Source organism: Mesoplodon densirostris, chromosome 10 (genome assembly GCF_025265405.1).
Source record: "Mesoplodon densirostris isolate mMesDen1 chromosome 10, mMesDen1 primary haplotype, whole genome shotgun sequence".
Classification (NCBI taxonomy): domain Eukaryota; kingdom Metazoa; phylum Chordata; class Mammalia; order Artiodactyla; family Ziphiidae; genus Mesoplodon; species Mesoplodon densirostris.
Window position 1 is genome coordinate 53,543,421 of NC_082670.1, and position 18,441 is coordinate 53,561,861.

At 37.0% G+C, this 18,441-nt stretch overlaps 1 protein-coding gene across 1 annotated transcript in view; it reads right to left on the minus strand.

The window, feature by feature from the left end:
* The window catches only part of AZI2 (5-azacytidine induced 2), a 34,505-nt gene that overhangs the window by 9,069 nt on the left and 6,995 nt on the right, over positions 1–18,441 (minus strand). The window contains exons 2-6 of the mRNA XM_060109645.1: positions 8,799–9,019; positions 7,200–7,325; positions 6,611–6,710; positions 5,397–5,545; positions 953–1,011 (exon numbers count right to left, since the gene is read on the minus strand). Of these exons, the coding sequence (XP_059965628.1) occupies positions 953–1,011; positions 5,397–5,545; positions 6,611–6,710; positions 7,200–7,325; positions 8,799–9,014 (650 nt within the window). The 5' untranslated portion in view covers positions 9,015–9,019. The remainder of the gene's footprint in view (positions 1–952; positions 1,012–5,396; positions 5,546–6,610; positions 6,711–7,199; positions 7,326–8,798; positions 9,020–18,441) is intronic.

Sequence of the window (18,441 nt, forward strand, 5' to 3'; positions counted from 1 at the left end):
CTCATACTGTTTTCCCCAACTGAGCGTTTCTCTCCATTAGATTTTTGATAGGAGGAATAGGTATGAGATAATTCAGTAAATTTTGGAAGCCAAATGAGCAAACAATGAAGTCAAATGAGTCTGTTTCATTGGGTGGAAGCATCCATGGAGAGAGGGGATGCTAACATAGCAGAACAAAAATTATCAGATAAAACAATGCACTTATGTTACTTAAATAAAAATGATATATATATTTGAGAAAAAAAAGGGCCAAAGTAACATACATGAACTCTGATAGCTACTTTTTTTTTTTTTTTTTTTTGCGGTACACGGGCCTCTCACTGTTGTGGCCTCTCCCGTTGCGGAGCACAGGCTCTGGACGCGCAGGCCCAGCGGCCATAGCTCACGGGCCCAGCCGCTCCGCGGCATGTGGGATCTTCCCGGACCGGGGCACGAACCCGTGTCCCCTGCATCGGCAGGTGGACTTCTCAACCACTGTGCCACCAGGGAAGCCCATGATAGCTAATTTTATTCTTACCCCAAGAGGATAGTTCTCTTAAAATTCTTGTCATATCAAAGACAAAGGCTGTCCAAGTTTGCCCTTAAGACAAAGTGATATTGCTGTGTATGGAAATGCATAATTCTTCATGTAAAAATCAGGATTACAGAATACTTCTGCACAACTAGCTCCCTAAAATCCTATCTAAAATATTACTGAATGTTCAAAAATTTTATCTAAGGCATCACAATATGCACCTTTCTACTGCTCAAGTTCAAGCCTGTTGTTAAGGAACAGTTAAATATTTTTTATAAATACATTGTGATCAGAAATTACATGCAGTACCCAAATAGTGTCAATCTGTTTTTAAGGTCAAATCATAACAGAAATCTATGTACCTATACAAAGTGGCCTACAGAATAGTTATTATTGTTATATAATGTATTATTATTCAATGCTGAAGGATGTTCATACCTTGAAATGCTTAGTCTTTGGAGATCTCTGCTCTTCAGATTGTCTTCCTGAGATGGATACTGTCATTGTTTAAAAAACAGTTTAAAAGTTGTAATTGTTACCTTCTATTTATTCTCAGTACTTTATTACCCTACACGTGCTTCACCTTTTACAGAATACATCTGTAACTGTACAGCATAAAACTAGTATCTTATATTCAATTTTAATGAAATAACTCCAAATCTATACCAGATATTTCTAAATCATTTCCAATTATTTAAAGTCAGTAATGCTTTAATTTTCTTTAAAAAATACACTTGCTCTCACATAAAAGACCTTGGAGTCTTACAAAATGTATTTCTGATGATACCAATCTGATATCTATATTCAAAAAAGGGTTAACAAATTTATCAAATTACTGTTTCTTCAGGTATAGCTGAGTGAATTCCACCAGAAAATGGAAGTTTATTGGTATTTCACTTTTTGGTATTATTACAAAGAAGTACCAAAATTTAACAGGTTATTGTTTAAAAAGATTAACATAAATTTCTTCTTTCCACAAGAAAATGACAGGGAAAGGACTTCATAAAGTCCTTATATACTTCCAAGTTTTAGTAGTTTAGGTTATAGATGACAAAAAGAACCTATAAAAGATATTTAAAAGTGGACTTAATACATTTAAGATAACTCTGTAACACACTTGTTTGCAATGCATTCAATTCAGGGTCTGTAACAAATAAAAATGACTACCACAGGCACTAGTTCTATTAGCAGACATGGCCACTATAAACTAAGAGAACAAAATTTAACTTTACCATTTCTTATTTATATAATCTAAATGATATTTTTTAAAGTGGAACACTAAAAAGCCAGAAAAGGACTTCACGAGTCCTCTGAGTTTGGGAGTGTAAAATATCAAAATGTACTACAGAAGTTAAAGTGTCTTTGGATCTGATTGTTCAGAAAATACCAACTAAATACTGTAAATGATTTAGTTGCATCTCAGGGAGCCCTGTGGACAGGGGAAATAGAACTGGCCCACAAGTCAGAGGAAGTCTGACCACTAACAAAGCACATAACCTTGGACATTTTCCTTTCCTGTTCCTCACAGGAAATGAAGGAATCAGATCAAGTCACTTTTCGTTTCTCTGTATAATTAATTTAAAATGTACATTTTAATTAGTGTATACTTATACATATATGCACAATGGAAACCTTCCTTGTTTTTAAAGCCAATGATAGTAAACAAAACAAAACAAAACAAAAAACCTAACAGTTTTGCTTGGTGAAGTATTTCTCCAGCTACCACCTAACAATTCAGAAAATCTAACGTAAATTAGCAAAAAGCACAAAGGAATTGTCTCTAATACTCAAAGACCCTGTCCCTGGCCAGTCGTCAGTTTGCCATGTTCTAAAGGCAGTAATGGATGTTTCCCAACTTGTGCCATCTGATGTTGGAGTTTCACATAAATGGGCCCATAGCTACAAAATCCTGGGAAACACTGTTCAAGTTAAATAGGTTCCTGTACTTCAGGACTGCTCAGAACCTTTAGTACACACAGCACACTGTGCATCTCTAAAGAGGCTGTTATTGGCTACCTTAGGCATCTACACCAACTCCATTTACTGAGCCAGTGTTTCCTATGCTTCGGTCCTAGTGTCTGTTTTTCTCAAAGGATCCACTGTTCTGAATATAAGTGGCTGGAAAACTGGAGGATACAGAAAGTAAAGAAGGCCCATAGTGGAACTGACCCTGGAACCTTGACCTCATTAATACCAAACACTCAATCAACTGAGTTCACTAAGTACTTTAAAAAAAAAAAAGCAAAGCCCCCAAAGCCCCACTATTCTGTCCATGTAGGATGCTATTTCACACTTCAGAAGGTGTTATAAAATATGTTTCACAGAAAGTACCATCTTAAAAATATTTGTAAGTATAGCTACAGTAGATACAAGTAAGATTATTAATGTGAACATAAATTTTCTCTCCATAGCTTGCTCTTTGACTCCCATATCCAAGAGGACTCTGACCAGTAACACCTTTGAAACAAGATTGAAATGTACACATCCCACAATACCAAGATTTAAACTTGGAACCCTTGATAAATTGATAAATTTCCACTCCATCTTTCCCTGGTTCATATCTTTATATTAGTTGTGAGCATTTTTGACTTTAAATCTCCCCTCCCCCAGCCAAATAAATTCCTATGAAGAAGGGACCGTGTCTTAAATCCCCTTTTCAAAAAAAAATTCCTCCCTTACCTCACCTTCAACTCTTAAAGTTTCTTAGTCTCTCAGATTCAATTTCATCAGCAATAAAACAAGTGATTTATAAAGTTTCTTCTACCTTCAAGTCTGCTTCTGATTTGTGAAAGATGAATTAAACTAAAAGCAAATTTATCCTCTAGCACCACCTAGTGGAAAACAAATAATAAGAACTGAACTGTATTAACACATATCACATATACACCCCTAAAGCGCTGCTTTTCTGGATTACCCTAATTAATTTTTTTGAAACACATTCACTTATTGAATACCCTATGTACTAGGCACCATGCTGCTTAGATATTTAATGTCAAGTTTATAGAAAAAAAGCTCAGTTAAATGAGTTTGCTAATGTCACAATAAGCAACATAATCATGAACCAAGTTTTTATGATTCCATGGTTCTGCTTCCTACTCTATAAGGAGATATCCATTATTTATAAAAGCTATCAAATCATTTCAAGTAGAAAGTATATACTGACAATTGTAATTCAGAGCTTCAAGATGCAGATCTTTTCCTGCAAGCACATAAAAGAAGCTTCTCAAGGGCTACGGCAACTGGGCTTGCAAGACAGGATGCGGGAAGCTACTAAAGGAATTGTGCGTGTAATCACGGGTGCAAAGCTAGGAAAATCAACTTCAGATGTCAAGTAGGAAAACAATTTTTTTTTTTTGCTCTAATGGGAGGTGATAGTAATTTTTATAGTGGGTGTTTCCCCTTTATCAGGTCTGGGGGCTCCAAATCAAGTTCTTAAATCAAGTTCTTAATGTCCAGTTCAGAAGAATTCACTGGGTAAAGGCCAAGGCAGGATGCTGTATTATTCTTAATGCCTGTCTCATTCTTAACCAGTGGTCACCTTCAGTAAAGACCACATTAGAGACGAGAGACCTGTCGGCTCATCTAAGGATACTTGGGACTCAGGGCAGAGTGCTGGCTGGCAGTGAGCCACCTCCTCTTTCAGGTGGTGGCTGCTCAGAAGAACCTAGGGTGGGGACATAGCTCCTTAGTAGTGCTGGATACTCTGATGGGCAAAATGTTGACCTGAGAAATAATTATCTAAGTGGTTACCTTAGTTTGAAATACATAAGTGTATAGAATGTATATAATGGCTATTGAACTCCATACTACTAAACTTTTCAATTTCTTGTAATAACTATTTTAAACTTTGTGTTTGGAGTATTGCTCCCACACTGCTCTGCTTCTCTACCATTCCTTCTTTTTATTCTCAGCATTGTCATGACATTGAAAACATTTATCCAAGCTTTTCTGAACCCAATGTAAAGTTGTCCCTCAGTATCCTATCCATGGGACACTGGTTCTAGGATCTGCAGTGGGTACCAAAATCTGCGTATGTTCAAGTCCCACAGTCGTCCCTCTGTATCCTCGGGTCAGCATCCATGGATTCAACCAACAATGGATAGCGTAGTCTACAACCTGTGGTGGCCTCGATCCACAGATGTGGAACCCACAGATACCAAAGACCGACTGTACACGTACTGAAAACAATCCTTGTATAAACAGACCTCCACGGGTCACAATCCCATTGTCCAGGGATCACTCTATTAGTAGACAGACTCTGGGTGAGGACCTGAGAGGCAACTTATGTTTCAGTGGATGACTTCAGGCTAACCACACTTTAGCAGCTCAGCAGGGTTTTTGTTTTGCTCCCCACTCCCACCCCCCGCTCCGCCAACCCCAATTCTTGCATTCTCAGCTATTTGCTGAAAATTAAAGTTGCTCCAAAAGTATTAGACTTCTGAGAATTAGTGGATGCTGTAAAGTTTTGTTTTAATAATTCTAAAAGCAAGTCTCCTGTCATGTCTAAATTAATCCAATTATTATGTTAAATGAAGTGGGAAACTTAAAACCTGAGTTCTCTTTAAACTTTACAGAGAAAAAAATGACTTAAGGAAACTGAAGGAAAGGAAGTCTGAAAGAACAGCTTTAATTAATAAACTAATAAGGTTTTTAAAAATTAGCTTTTAAACAAAAAATCATAATTCTGGGATTATGTTAAAAGTATAGAGTTATCATTTTAGCAAAAACGATTAAAGGGGAAGATAAAGGTGTATTTTCAGATAATGTGACTCTAAGTAGTTATAATTTATGTCAACTCTATGATTTAACACTTAGTTATAAATCCTACATATGATGCACACATATGCATGCTGAATTTCTCAATTTAATAATTTTGTAATACCGTTTGTCTGGCTTTTTGTAGCTCTATTTTGAGATCTCTACATTCTTTCCTCATCAGTTCCAGTTCTTGTTCCAAACCATGGATCTTCAGGTCACAGCTCAACTTTTCCACCTCCCAGTTGGATGAAGGTGGATTTAAATTTCTTATCACTAAAAAAAGGACGGACATTAAAATTGTTATTTCTGACTTCTACATTGGTTGCAATTCGAAAAAGATTATGCTAATAAAATGCAGGTTAAAAGAAAAACCAATATAAAACTTGAACAATTACTAAGTTTCTGAAAAACAGCAATTACTTTCAAGTATCTATGCTAGTAAGAAATCTAGCAATCTTATTTTAGAATGTATTAATTACCCCATCCCCGATTTTTGGTTTAGGATAAAGAGCAAATTTGTCAGCCTGAAACTTTAAAATATACAACACATATCAAGCATATGCTGAAATTATAGATGGATGAATAATCTATATACATCAAGGTTAAGAGTGATAAGAATTAAATGAAGTGAGTAAACTGATGCTCACTCAGCTCATCACTCCATCTAGTCCCTTTAGACAGTATAAAGTTTGACCATCAGGCCTAGAACATAACTTCCAAACAATTTTATTCATAAACATTCCACTGTACAAACTCAATACCACTGGATATGGACTAACCCTTGACTTGGTTCCTTAGGCTCTGTACATAGAAAAAGCCCCAATCAGCTGCCATGAGAGATCTCATCTCAACCTCCCATCAAAAGGTTTCTCAGAGGCCTACTCGTCAGCTTGTCTCATCAGAGTGAATGTGCATGGGAGCAGGCTAATACCCACATCTCCCACTCTTAACTTTTCAACATAGCATCTCATCTGCACATTGTAACAACCTTTAGAAATTGGGGTGGGGGGGAAGCAACTGTAACTACTCAATGACAGGGCATCTAGCAGTGGGCAAGAGGCTTTGGAGAGGATGAGGTTCTACTCCTTTCTTCATCTACTTCACTGCAAACTAGCCCTGAATAAAAACCATCCAATTTTCTCTAGGAAAAGTACAATTTATATTCAAGGAAAAGTTAAAAGTTGATATTTTGTAAAAGCAGAAGAATTAATATAAGCCTAAAAATTAAAAAATAAGTCCTTAGGATACAGATATAGAAAACTGATCATGGATATAACACAGGAATGGAAAAATGTATTAATTGCGTTAGAATAATTATAACAAGTTTAAGTGGCCTACCCTGCTGAGTTTCCACCTCTGTCCTCAGCTGGAGGAGTTCTACTTCTTTAGATTGTAGCTGTTCATTCAATACTTTCAAAGATTCAGAGTTGTCTTTATTCTAGTTAAGTAGAGAAAATGCCAAATTACATTCAATAAAATCTATAGGTTGGTATTATACTATAAATTAATTTTCAGGTAGATGTTGAAAAAACTGATTCTAGCCTTTGAAAAGCAAGGTGGGAAATGAGCTCAGTTTTTCACTAATCTCTTTTTCTAACTTAGGACATATTATTCACTGGCTTTTTTAAAAAAACACAGTGATAAACTCTACTAAGTCATGATTTTTCAAAAGAAGTTAGTGGTGTTAGATGTACTTAAGACCTAAACATCAAAAAAAAAAAAAAGACCTAAACATAATTACATATTGAGTACTTATTTTGTACAGAAATAACTTACAAATATTCCTATCAAAATTTTCTATTTTTGCCTTGAGCATGCAATTTTTTTTATCTAATAAGTGTAAATATCTCTCATTTCTAACTTTAACCTCTTGAAGGAGAAAACTCATTTACAATATACAGATACCATCCTTTTCAAACCAACTTACCATTTTATCCAATTTGCTCTTCAAATTATCTCTGTCAATGCAAACCTCTCGATACGCATGGTAGGCCTTATTTACTTGTTCTCGTCCCACAGAACTTGTTTCTTCATCCTTTCGAGCTCCTATAAGCTAATGGTATAAAATTAGAAGACAAAGCTTAAGAGGATATTCTACATAAGAAAATAAGTCAGTCTTCTATGGCTCCACAACTTACCTTAATTACTCTAATGCAGGGAATAAAGCCTGGACTACAATTAAGTGAACATTTCACTTCCACACAATTAAGCTTTACTGATTAAGAAAGTAAAAAGTACAGAACAGATATTTTAAAAACTCTTCTTTCAGGCTTTTACTTAATCAGTATCTTATACTTTGTAGTAACTATTTATAATATTAATTCGTCATACTAAACACAGTACATCATTCTTTTATAGTGCTTATGTGTTTTCCAAGCCAGCACACAGTATTTAATTTCCATCATCAGAAAAGTATCAAGTTAGTGTGTACTTGACATTTTAAGGAATAGACGTGTTAGTTCAAGTCCTATATTATTCCAGAAGAGAAATTATTAGGATTGTTGGTCACAAAGTACAGAAATATTTCCAATGTTACTTATACCAAATCACATTTTTCTATTGACTTTTAGAATAAACCTAACTACAAGCTCCAAAATGTTACCTTTTGTCACTCTATCCAGTATGTCACAATTTTATTTAATAGTCATTAAGAAAATTCATACGAATACAAAGGAGTTGATTATTTTTAAAACTGAGTCTTTTCTTACTTCCTCCAAATGAGTGAAACTCTACCAAGCCCTATCCTTAAGTTTTTATAACTAGATCATTTCCTTCCCCCTTTGTGCAAGCTGCTGTCTGTAACATACCACTACACTGAAGATCTGAGGATCATAAATTATGATCTGAAGAAAAATGAACTAAGTTAAACTTTAAAAATAAATAGATGCGTGAGGAAGATTTCCCAATAAATGGATGAGTGAGGAAGATTTCCCAATAAGCTAAGTAGATCTGTTGATTTATAATTGAATCAGCTACCTTGCTTATGTATTCTATAACAGTTTCTGCATTAAAAGGTGTAAACAGAAGACATTAATTCATCAGTTAAATGCATTCTTATTACGTGTGTTCAAGAACAAAGAAGAATGTTGAGGTAAAGAAGATGTCAGTCCTGGTAAAATTTCAGTACTGATGAAAACATTATTAAACATATCAGAACAATGTTCCAGGAACTTCTTCCTTTGACACTTCATTTCCTTTGTTGGTATATAATTTTTTGCACATATTTAAAAATCCTGAATAAATACATACAGCTATGAAGGTAAGGCAATCTGAAAAAAAGAGGTAAGAAAAATATTTGAACTTTAATCCCTTCATGTTGTTAATCCTATTCTGCAAATATTCACCAAGCACTATGATAAGTGAAACACAGTAGGCTAAGTAAAATGCCCAGGGTTTTGAGATTAGCAGGGAGTTATCCTTAGAAATTTGGTACTCATGGAAGACAGAGCAGAAAAATATTTAAAATTTCAAATGCTTTGAATTATTAGGTCACAAACATAATGAAGGTAGTAAATAGATAAATTACCTTTTCTTCCAAAACTCTTATTCTTTTTTTTAAGAAAGAATTCTCTTTCTCTGAATCCTTAAGTCGTTTTTTGATGTCTTCATATGCAGTGACAAGGGCAAAATGTGAAGCAACAGATTCATCTCCTGAATATATTGAGACTGGAGTCACTGTATCTCTCCTATGGGCTTTTTCATGATTCAGAATGCAGATATCATCTTCTACCAGTGCATCCATGACAGCTATTTAAAAACATAAAACAGAATGTCTCATTGAATAAATGAGCAGAAAAAAGAAGGTATATTTAGAATAATGTGAATATTGGGGAAATGTTTAAAAACTCCTATTTCTTTTTCATTTTTTGAGATACAGTTGATGTATAATACTATGTAAGTTTCAGGTGTACAACACAGTGATTCACAATTTTAAAGGTTATATTCCATTTATAATTATTATAAAGTATTAGCTATATTTCCTGTGCTATACAATATATCCTTGTAGATCATTTTATACATAGTAGTTTGTACCCCTTAACTTCCTACCCCTATCTTGCCCCTCCCCCATTCCCTCTCCTCACTGGTAACCACTAGTTTGTTCTCTATACCTGTTTCTGTTATATTCACTAGTTTATTTTTTAGATTTCACATATAAGTGATACCATACAGTATTTGTCTTTCTGTCTGACTTGTTTCACTAAGCATAATACCCTCCAAATCCATCCATGTTGTTGCAAATGGCAAAATTTCATTCTTTATGGCTGAGTAGTACTCATTCCATTGTACATATATACCACATCTTTTTTTCTCCATTCATCTGTCGATGGACACTTAGGTTGCTTGCTTCCACATCTTGACTATTGTCAATAGTACTATGAACACTGGGGTGCATGTATCTTTCTGAATTAGTGTTTTTACTTTTTTGGATATATACCCAGGAGTGAACTTGCTGGGTTATATGGTAACTCTATTTTTAGTTTTTTGAGAAACCTTCATACTCTTTCCACAGTAGTTGCACCAATGGCTTCTTGATGATAGCCATTCTGACAGATGTGAGATGATATCTCATTGTAGTCTGAATTTGCATTTCTCTGACGATTAATGATGTTGAGCATGTTTTCCTGTGGCTGTTGGCCATCTGTATTTGGAAAAATGTCTATTCAGGTCTTCTGTCCATTTTTTAATCAGGTTGTTTGTTTTTTTGATGTTGAGTTGTATGAGGTGTTTACATATTTTGGATATTAACCCCTTATCGGTCATAACACTTGGAAATATTTTCTCCCATTCAGTAGGTTGTCTTTTCATTTTGTGGATTATTTCCTTTGCTGTGAAAAATCTTTTAAATTTATTTAGGTCCCATTTGTGAATTTCTGCTTTTGTTTCCTTTGCTTTAGGAGATAGATCCAAAAAAAAAAATACTGCTATGAATTATGTCAAAGAGTGTTCCGACTGTTCTCATCTTTATAGTTTCAGGTCTTACATTTAAGTCTTTAATCCATTTTGAGTTTATTTTTGTATATCTTGTCAGAGAATGTTCTAATTTCATTCTTTTATATTAACTGTCCAGTTTTCCCAGCAACAGTTATTGAAGAGACTGTCTTTTCTCCATTGTTAAAATTTTTTTTTGTTTTTTACTTAAGTATAGTTGATTTACAATGTTCTGTTAGCTTCAGGTATACAGCACAGTGATTCAGTTTATGTATATATAATATGCACACACACACACACACACACACACACACATGCCTGTAATGTTTGTTTTGCTTTATTTCAGACAACATGAATACTAAGGGAAGGTTTTGTTTGTTGTTTTCAGGGTCTGGTCTTCCATCATTGTCTATTTGCTTTTCTGATTTTATAACTGAAAGCTTCCAATTGCTCTCAACTAAAGTCAGAGCTTGGCATGTCCACTGATTTGTTTATATCTAGGATTATAGGAAAGTTAGGCAAAAATAAATGTGTTTACTACAAATCTGAGTAGTTGAAACCTATGATTCAGTCATTCTTCACCAACACCAATTTAACAATTTCTAACCATGTAGGCCAACTCCTTAAGTTAGATTCTTTGGCAGTTTATCAAGAAAGTCGAAAAATACCCCAATATCCTACAATATCCCCCCAAAATGGCAGATCCTCATAACCATAATTAACTCCTGCTGCTTCCAGTACAAAACTGCACTTTCTCCTAATGATGGATAAAGAGTAAAGTTTTCTTCCTCTGAAGGGTTTACTTTTTCTTCTCTGGATTCAACTCTGTTCCAAAATAACAGTAAACATAATTCGAATCACATTGCTAGTAGCTGAAATCCTCATATTTCCTTTCCAAAAGGAAAGTATGGGTTATTCCCATACTGCAAACCTCAAGTAGGCATATGTGTCTCTATCTAAGACTCTTTCACACACACATTATATCTTAAAAGAGGAACAAGCAGAATAAGAGCACATGGCTAGTGGATGCAGTCTAGCTTAAGGAGAAGTAAAAGTGTGCCTATCTTAGACATCTGACTTAAAATGTCTTAATATCCAACCAAATGGACAGGATTTACTCAACTGGAATCATTCTTTTTTTCCCTAAAGACAGCTGAAAAACAAACTGCTCTACAGAGTTGAAACAGATGGTGTCCCACAGTTTGTGCACTTTGAGGATCCAAGCCTGTATGCTTTTGCTTTACAGGAAGTTCTAACTAGGTCAGCAGTGTGACTTCCTACTCATTCATTTTTATCATGAAACAATCATTTACTCAGCAAGGAAAACCCAATGTGGGAGACGACTGTGCAGTAAAATAATTGTTATGCCATAAAGGGAAGTAATATATTTGAGATAATACAGAATGCTATGAGGATTGAGGGGTGGGGAGGAGGAGGAATTTTTAAAGAAGGTACCGGGAAAGATCAAATGACTCTTAACCCTGCATTCTTAGGTGAAGAGTGTGGTTATTTTTATTGTACTTTCTGTACTTAAACACTAACAGTTTGCTAACTTCCAGCAGGGGTAACAAGTTCAAGGGCCTGAAAGAGTGCGGAAAAGAATGAGGAGGGGAATGACAAGAGATGAGATTGGAAAAACAGAATGGAGACCAATGGAGGTTGTCCTTTACGATAAAGAGACTATAGGATTTGGTCCCTATTCTGTGGAATTTAAGGAAAACCTGGACATGATTCAAGAATGTGAGAAATACTTATATAACAACTATAAAATATATTCGTAATCAAATGAACTACTTAGTATTATGCTAAGTGTTTTACAAATGTTATCCCCATTAACTCTCATGATTACCCTATGAGGTAAGAAAATCTTATTACACCCATTTCACAGATGGAAAAACTGGGACCCATAAAGGTTATGAAGTTTAACCAAGATCAGCACAAAAACTTGGATTTCAGAGCCTGAACTATCAGTACTTTTCCCTCCCCACTGAATCTTTTTTTGTGTGTGTGCGGTACGCGGGCCTCTCACCGTTGTGGCCTCTCCCGTTGCGGAGCACAGGCTCCAGGCACGCAGGCTCAGAGGCCATGGCTCACGGGCCCAGCCTCTCCGCGGCATGTGGGATCTTCCTGGACCGGGGCACGAACCCGTGTCCCCTGCATCGGCAGGCAGACTCTCAACCACTGCGCCACCAGGGAAGCCCACCCAATGAATCTTTTACACACTAAATTCATCAAGAACTACAAAAGTAGGAACCTTTTGGAAGGTTTTTAAGTACCTTATATGGAAGGGAGTGTAATGATTTAACAATGTCACATTTTATAAAGTATGATAACTGGTCATTTTTAGGATAAAATGTGTAGTCAGATTGCTTATTTTATATACTTATATTTGTTGCCTATTTTATTTATAAATCACCCAAAGTTGCATATGGTCTCTCTCCCCTAAATACAAGAAAACATTATTTGCCTAAAAAAGCTTTTTTCAAGTTTTATGTCATTATTCTATACACTATAAACATGACTTGGAATACACTGTCCTAAAAAATTGCTTATCTGTCTTAAAAAGTATATGAGAAATAGCCAAGCACACCAAAGAGAAAATCCACTTGCATCACAGATATGCATCAAATTTTAATAGTTGTCATTTAAATTTGTTATGAAATGAGAATGAAAAATTTAATTTATATCCTTGCAAAAATAAATATAAAATCACATAAGTATCAGAAATATTAATGCTTATCATATTACTCCATACACACCCCACTTCTGGAGATTAAAAGCTGCAGGGCCAGGAAAATGAGATCTTAGAAAGGTACAAATAATAGAAGGCAGATATCCCACTGTATTTATTACTATACTGAAAGGAAAACTGCTAGCAAAGTAAAAAAATAGGTTATGTGTAACCTTTGGCTTTATTGCTAATGCAAGCATCCTTCCTCAACCTTATTTCTACAGAAAAGTAAAGGGAGCTGCAGTAGCCTACCTCACAGTAAAGTAAGATTCAGTTTTACATACTTTGTGATGAAATGCCTCTTCATGGGTATCCAAAGTATCTGGCCCGGAAAATTTGATTTTCTGCATAAATGGTAAAAGCCTAATTGGCTATTATTATACTTAAACTAGACGAAGCTAGCTTTAACATTTGCGAAAATTTATACTGTATCTAACCTTATTTACCATAACTTAAATTATCTTAAAATAACAAACCTGTGTTTACTTTAATCTTTAAAAAGTGAGTACCATGAGCAGAATAGTATTATCAAAGATTAGAATGATCAAAAGATTAGACAGTAATTTAAATAGCCTAGCAGGAATTGATAATATTAATTTTTAAAACTTAACAAATGTCAAAAATATTATCCCAAGATTAAGTGGGCCTCTCTCTACCATGAAAGTCAATGATAAATGTATCCTACAGGAACATGCAACACAAAAAATGGTCTTTTACAAGAATATTCTAAGAAACTGGAGCTGACCTAGAGCAGTGTTTGCAAAGTGAGGAATGGACAACTGCCTTAGAATCATTTAGCCTTCTCTTCAAAACTACTGATTGCTAGGCTCCAGTGCAGATCTATGCAAATCAGAATGTTGGGGTGAAAATCATCAAACTGAACTGTCAGTAATCAGTCCATGTGACTTTAAGTCCCATTCCAATTTAAGGACCGCTACTGTAGTGGAAACAGAGCTAAGTGGAGACTACGTGATTTACAGAATCCCGATGATAACTAGTACTCTTAAACATCTGTGGGCATGGTTAGTTCTATGTTATCAGTTGGTAAACATCACCTAACTTTTCTTTTTTTTTTTTTGAACATCTTTATTGGAGTATAATTGCTGTACAACAGTGTCATCACCTAACTTTTGCATGGAGATTTTGTTCTTATTACAGAAAGTTACTTTTCATCATTTCATCTTACCACAATAATAAAGGAGAGTGAGATATATTTATCTATAGACAAATAAATTTATATATAATCATGAAAACAGTTTATATATTTGGCAATTAGATTTTGTTTCTTTTCAGAGGTTTACATAAGAGAAGTACAAATTAAAAGAGAATTAGAGGGCTTCCCTGGTGGCACAGTGGTTGAGAGTCCGCCTGCCAATGCAGGGGATGTGCCCCGGTCCGGGAAGATCCCACATGCCGCGGAGCGGGTGGGCCCGTGAGCCATGGCCGCTGGGCCTGCGCGTCCGGAGCCTGTGCTCCGCAACGGGCGAGGCCACAACAGTGAGAGGCCCACGTACCGCAAAAAAACGAAAAAAAAAAAAAAAAAGAGAGAATTAGAAAGGACTGAGGTGAAAGATGTTGACAATTGCTGAGAACAATGAAATTCCCAAGAACGATTAAAAGTTGTTGTGATCACCCAATTCCAGTGTGGGGGAGGAGGCATTTCCACACCATCAGCAAGCAATGCTCTGGACACCAGCTGGGTGCCCTACAATTCAACTCAATTCTGACACAGTCTACCTAAAGATGGCATGGGATTCCACACATAAAGGGCTCAGTCCCACAAGACTTCCCTCTACTAAAGAAGCCAACGGCAAGCCCAAGTTGCTACCTGTACTTCTGAGGGACCAGCTGCAAACTGGAGGTTCCAATGATTCCCTCCAATTCAGGATGCCAATCACCAAGTCCAGGTTGTTACCTGTACTTCTGATCAACTGGCTGTAAATCAGAGGTGCCCACACGTTCTTGAATTTGATTAACTTGCTAGAGCAGCTTAGAGAACCAAAGAAACCCATTTACTCACTTGATTACTGTTTATTATGAAGGATATTAAAGGGTATGAATCACCAGCCACGTGTAGAGATACACAGGGCCAGGTGCTAACAAAGGAGCTTCTGGCCTCCTGGAGTTTGGGGCCAGCATGGTGGCATGTGGAAATGTTCTGGTTCACCAACCTGGAAGCTCTCTAAACCCTCCCCTCTTTGGGTTTTTATGGAGGCCTCATTACATAGGCATGATTGATTAAATCACTGGCAACTGATTCAACATATCTCACCCTCCCACCCTCCATCCCCCAGGTCAATGGGACTGAAAGTTCTAATTCTCTAATCACCTGGTGAGTTCCCCTGGCAACCAGCCCTCATCCTGTGGTGCCTTCCAAAAGTTCACCTCATTAACATAAATCCAGTCAAGGTGGAAAGTCTCCTGTTATAAGTAACAAGATATCCATTTATGTCACCTTGATGTCTCTGAAAAGGTTTCAGAAACTGAGGACAAGGGACCAAATATTATGGCAAAAGATGCTCCCATGGCTCTTATCCCTCAGGTAATTCCAAGCGTTTGGGGAGCTGTGGGCCAAGGAACCATGGATGAAGACCAAATGTATATGAGAAATATATTTTGGTCAGCTGAGTGACCACATATGTTTTTCTTACAAATCACAATATCACAATATTAATGGAGAAAGATGGGCACAATCTGACAGATGAGGTGGGTAGAAAAGAGAATAGCAGTTGCTGAAGGCTAGGGAAGAGATGTAAAAAGAAGAAGAAAAAAATTCAAACATTATTGATCAGAATTCATCTTAGGAGACCATAAATTTCAGTCTTTTCTACAATCAACTTTGAGAGGACCCTCAGTTGAGGTATGCTATACATACTGGGGTGTGAGAGACTAGAAAACATAGAATTATTTTCTGACACCAGATTAGTCTTTTTTCTAGGAAAAAAATGATTATCCTGTTGTATTTAATCACCTTAATATTTCCTATTTATTGCTCACTAACCATGTGACAGGTACTACTGCTTCTGCATAGTAGGGGAGAATTCACCCCCCCCAAAATATGTCTCTTTGGTTATGTTCTAAGAAACAAGAGAGGTGAGGAAAAACTGTTAAGACCAAGTAGGGGTTACCGTTTTGTAAGAAACATTCACATTTATAAGGGAAATATCCATTTGTGAAGTTGTTTCCCTGTCTCTTCCAGAAAGCGGAGGATGACCAAACGTCTAGAAACTCTTATAACAACCTTATCCTTGTTTACCATGCTTATTCTAGGAACCTCCCATAACTGACTCTTCCCCACCCTTAACATCCCCTTTTGTCTTTAGCTGAGAATGGTAATATTTAAGGCGAGGGCTTTGACCATTTTGGCAAGTTACTCAGTTCTCCTGGGTCTCTCCCATGTGTATGTATTAGTAAACTTTTGTTTCATTTTCTCCTGTTAACCTACCCTCATGTCAATTTAATTCTTAGACCAGCCAAAGGAACCTGGAAGGTGATATGATAAACTTCATATTTTATGGAAAGACAAGAAAAATTTAAACATAAAAGTTTTCTCTGCCCCTTTGGACCTCCTCCCTTCCCTTTAGTGTTGTGTTGTGCATCCGCATTAACCAGACCTCCTTAGGAGATAACTTCCTTCTTAATCTTTAAGGGGCCATGATGACCCCATGACCCACTACTCACTTTGTACTGGCAGATCTGGATTGTATAAACTGTCAATAACACATCATTTAGAGTATAACCCTTCGTCTCAAAAACATGTAACTCTGCTTTGACCTCTAATGGGTGGAGCAGCCCTCAGAGCATTCTAAAAGACTGTCTCCCAGTACAATCACCAGGTTGGCTCAAATAATATTTCCTATTTCTTTCTTAGATAGACTATTGATTAATCTTTTTGTTGACATGCATGTCTTACCACCAGAGGACACCTGGCATCTACTGTGAACCAGTGCTCAGTACCAGCATGGGCTCATTAAGCCCCACCAGCTCAGATGTTCTGATGAGTTCTGATATTCAGATCTCATTACGTTTAAGTGATGATCCTAAAAATTTTATTCAGGCTGTTTTTACTTAAGACTTGGGAGTCTTAAGGGTAACCGGTGCATTTCCCAGGCAGGGGACCTAAGGGGATCTGGGCTGGGCAGGAGGCCCAGGGAAACATAGGTGGCTGGGTTTTTGTTAGAGTTAAATTTAAAAAAACAAGTCAATATATGGTCTGAACAAAACTTCTGCTAGTGAAATGAGAAACTGAATTAATTTAGGTCTGAAGAACAAGGGACATCTGCTCCTTCCAGCCACAAAGAAGTCTCAAGTGACTGAGAACCTAGTGGAAGTATCTGAGGATCAACCCTCGTGATGTCGCAGTCCTACAGGGGACCCCACTACAACCATTAAATACTGCTCTTCCAGAGGCGCACACTAGAAAGACTGATTGTCTTGTGCTCTTGATGCTGAGAACTCGGCCTCTTGTGCACCAGTGCCAAATCGAATCTCGGAGACAGTGTTCTGAGTGAAGTAGAAGAGAATAGCTTTATTGCTTTGCCAGGCAAAGGGGGACAAAGCAGGCTCCTGCCCCCAAAATCTGTGTGTCCTGACCTGGGAGGATATGATGAGGAGTTTATAGCAATGGTTCAAGGGTGAGGTTGCTGATAGAATTAGGGTGTGCCTCCTCTAATCTGGTCTCAGGTAATCTGCTTAATGAGCTGCTCTGGTTCCTTTAATGTAGTCTCAGGTGGTCTTTCTCTGGTATGAAGAATGCTGACATTTTAAAGAGCTTAAAGACATTGTTATGTGTATCCCTTGAGGTGGCACCAGGACCCTGCCCCAAGGCTGCACAATTGTTTCTTGGCTGCTCCTCCCTTGTCTCTGCATCCCCTCCCTTCCTGGATTAGTAACTGTTCAAATCTGCCCTCTGGAACTCAGGGAGAGTCATGGAGGCTGGAGTTAAGAAACAGGGTACAGGAAGGCTTCCGTGCCCAGAAGCCCCACACTGTCTTGCTCAGTTTCACTATGAGCACTCTCAGAGGCTTTACTGGGGGAGGGAGAAACCGAGACACATAGAAGAGTAGAACTAATCCAAGAGTAACTCTTCAGGGAGCGAGAGAGAAGCAGCACACATCCCATCCACCTTTCTATCCTCAGAAAGTTGTTCACAGAGCATATCTCATATCTGAATTAGACTACCAAATTCATAATGGGAAACTGTGCCTTAACGGCCAAACAGCTCCTAGACATACTGCCACCTACGGGGATGCCAGCTGGGTTTATGTATGCTTGCAAGTGCTTACTTAATTGAGAATTAAAGAATATCCTGCCCTGAAACAGCCAAGATGGGGCTCTTTTTTGGCTTTCCAAAACTGATTTTTGCATGCAGTTAGAGAAAGCCAGCAGAAGCTAAGTTCTTACCCTGTCAGTCAGTCTCCTGGAACACTGCCTACAGGGTCTACTGGAAACGAGTGTTAAGAGTTTTTCTAAAATTAGATTAGCATGAGAAAATATTTGTAGGGCTAGC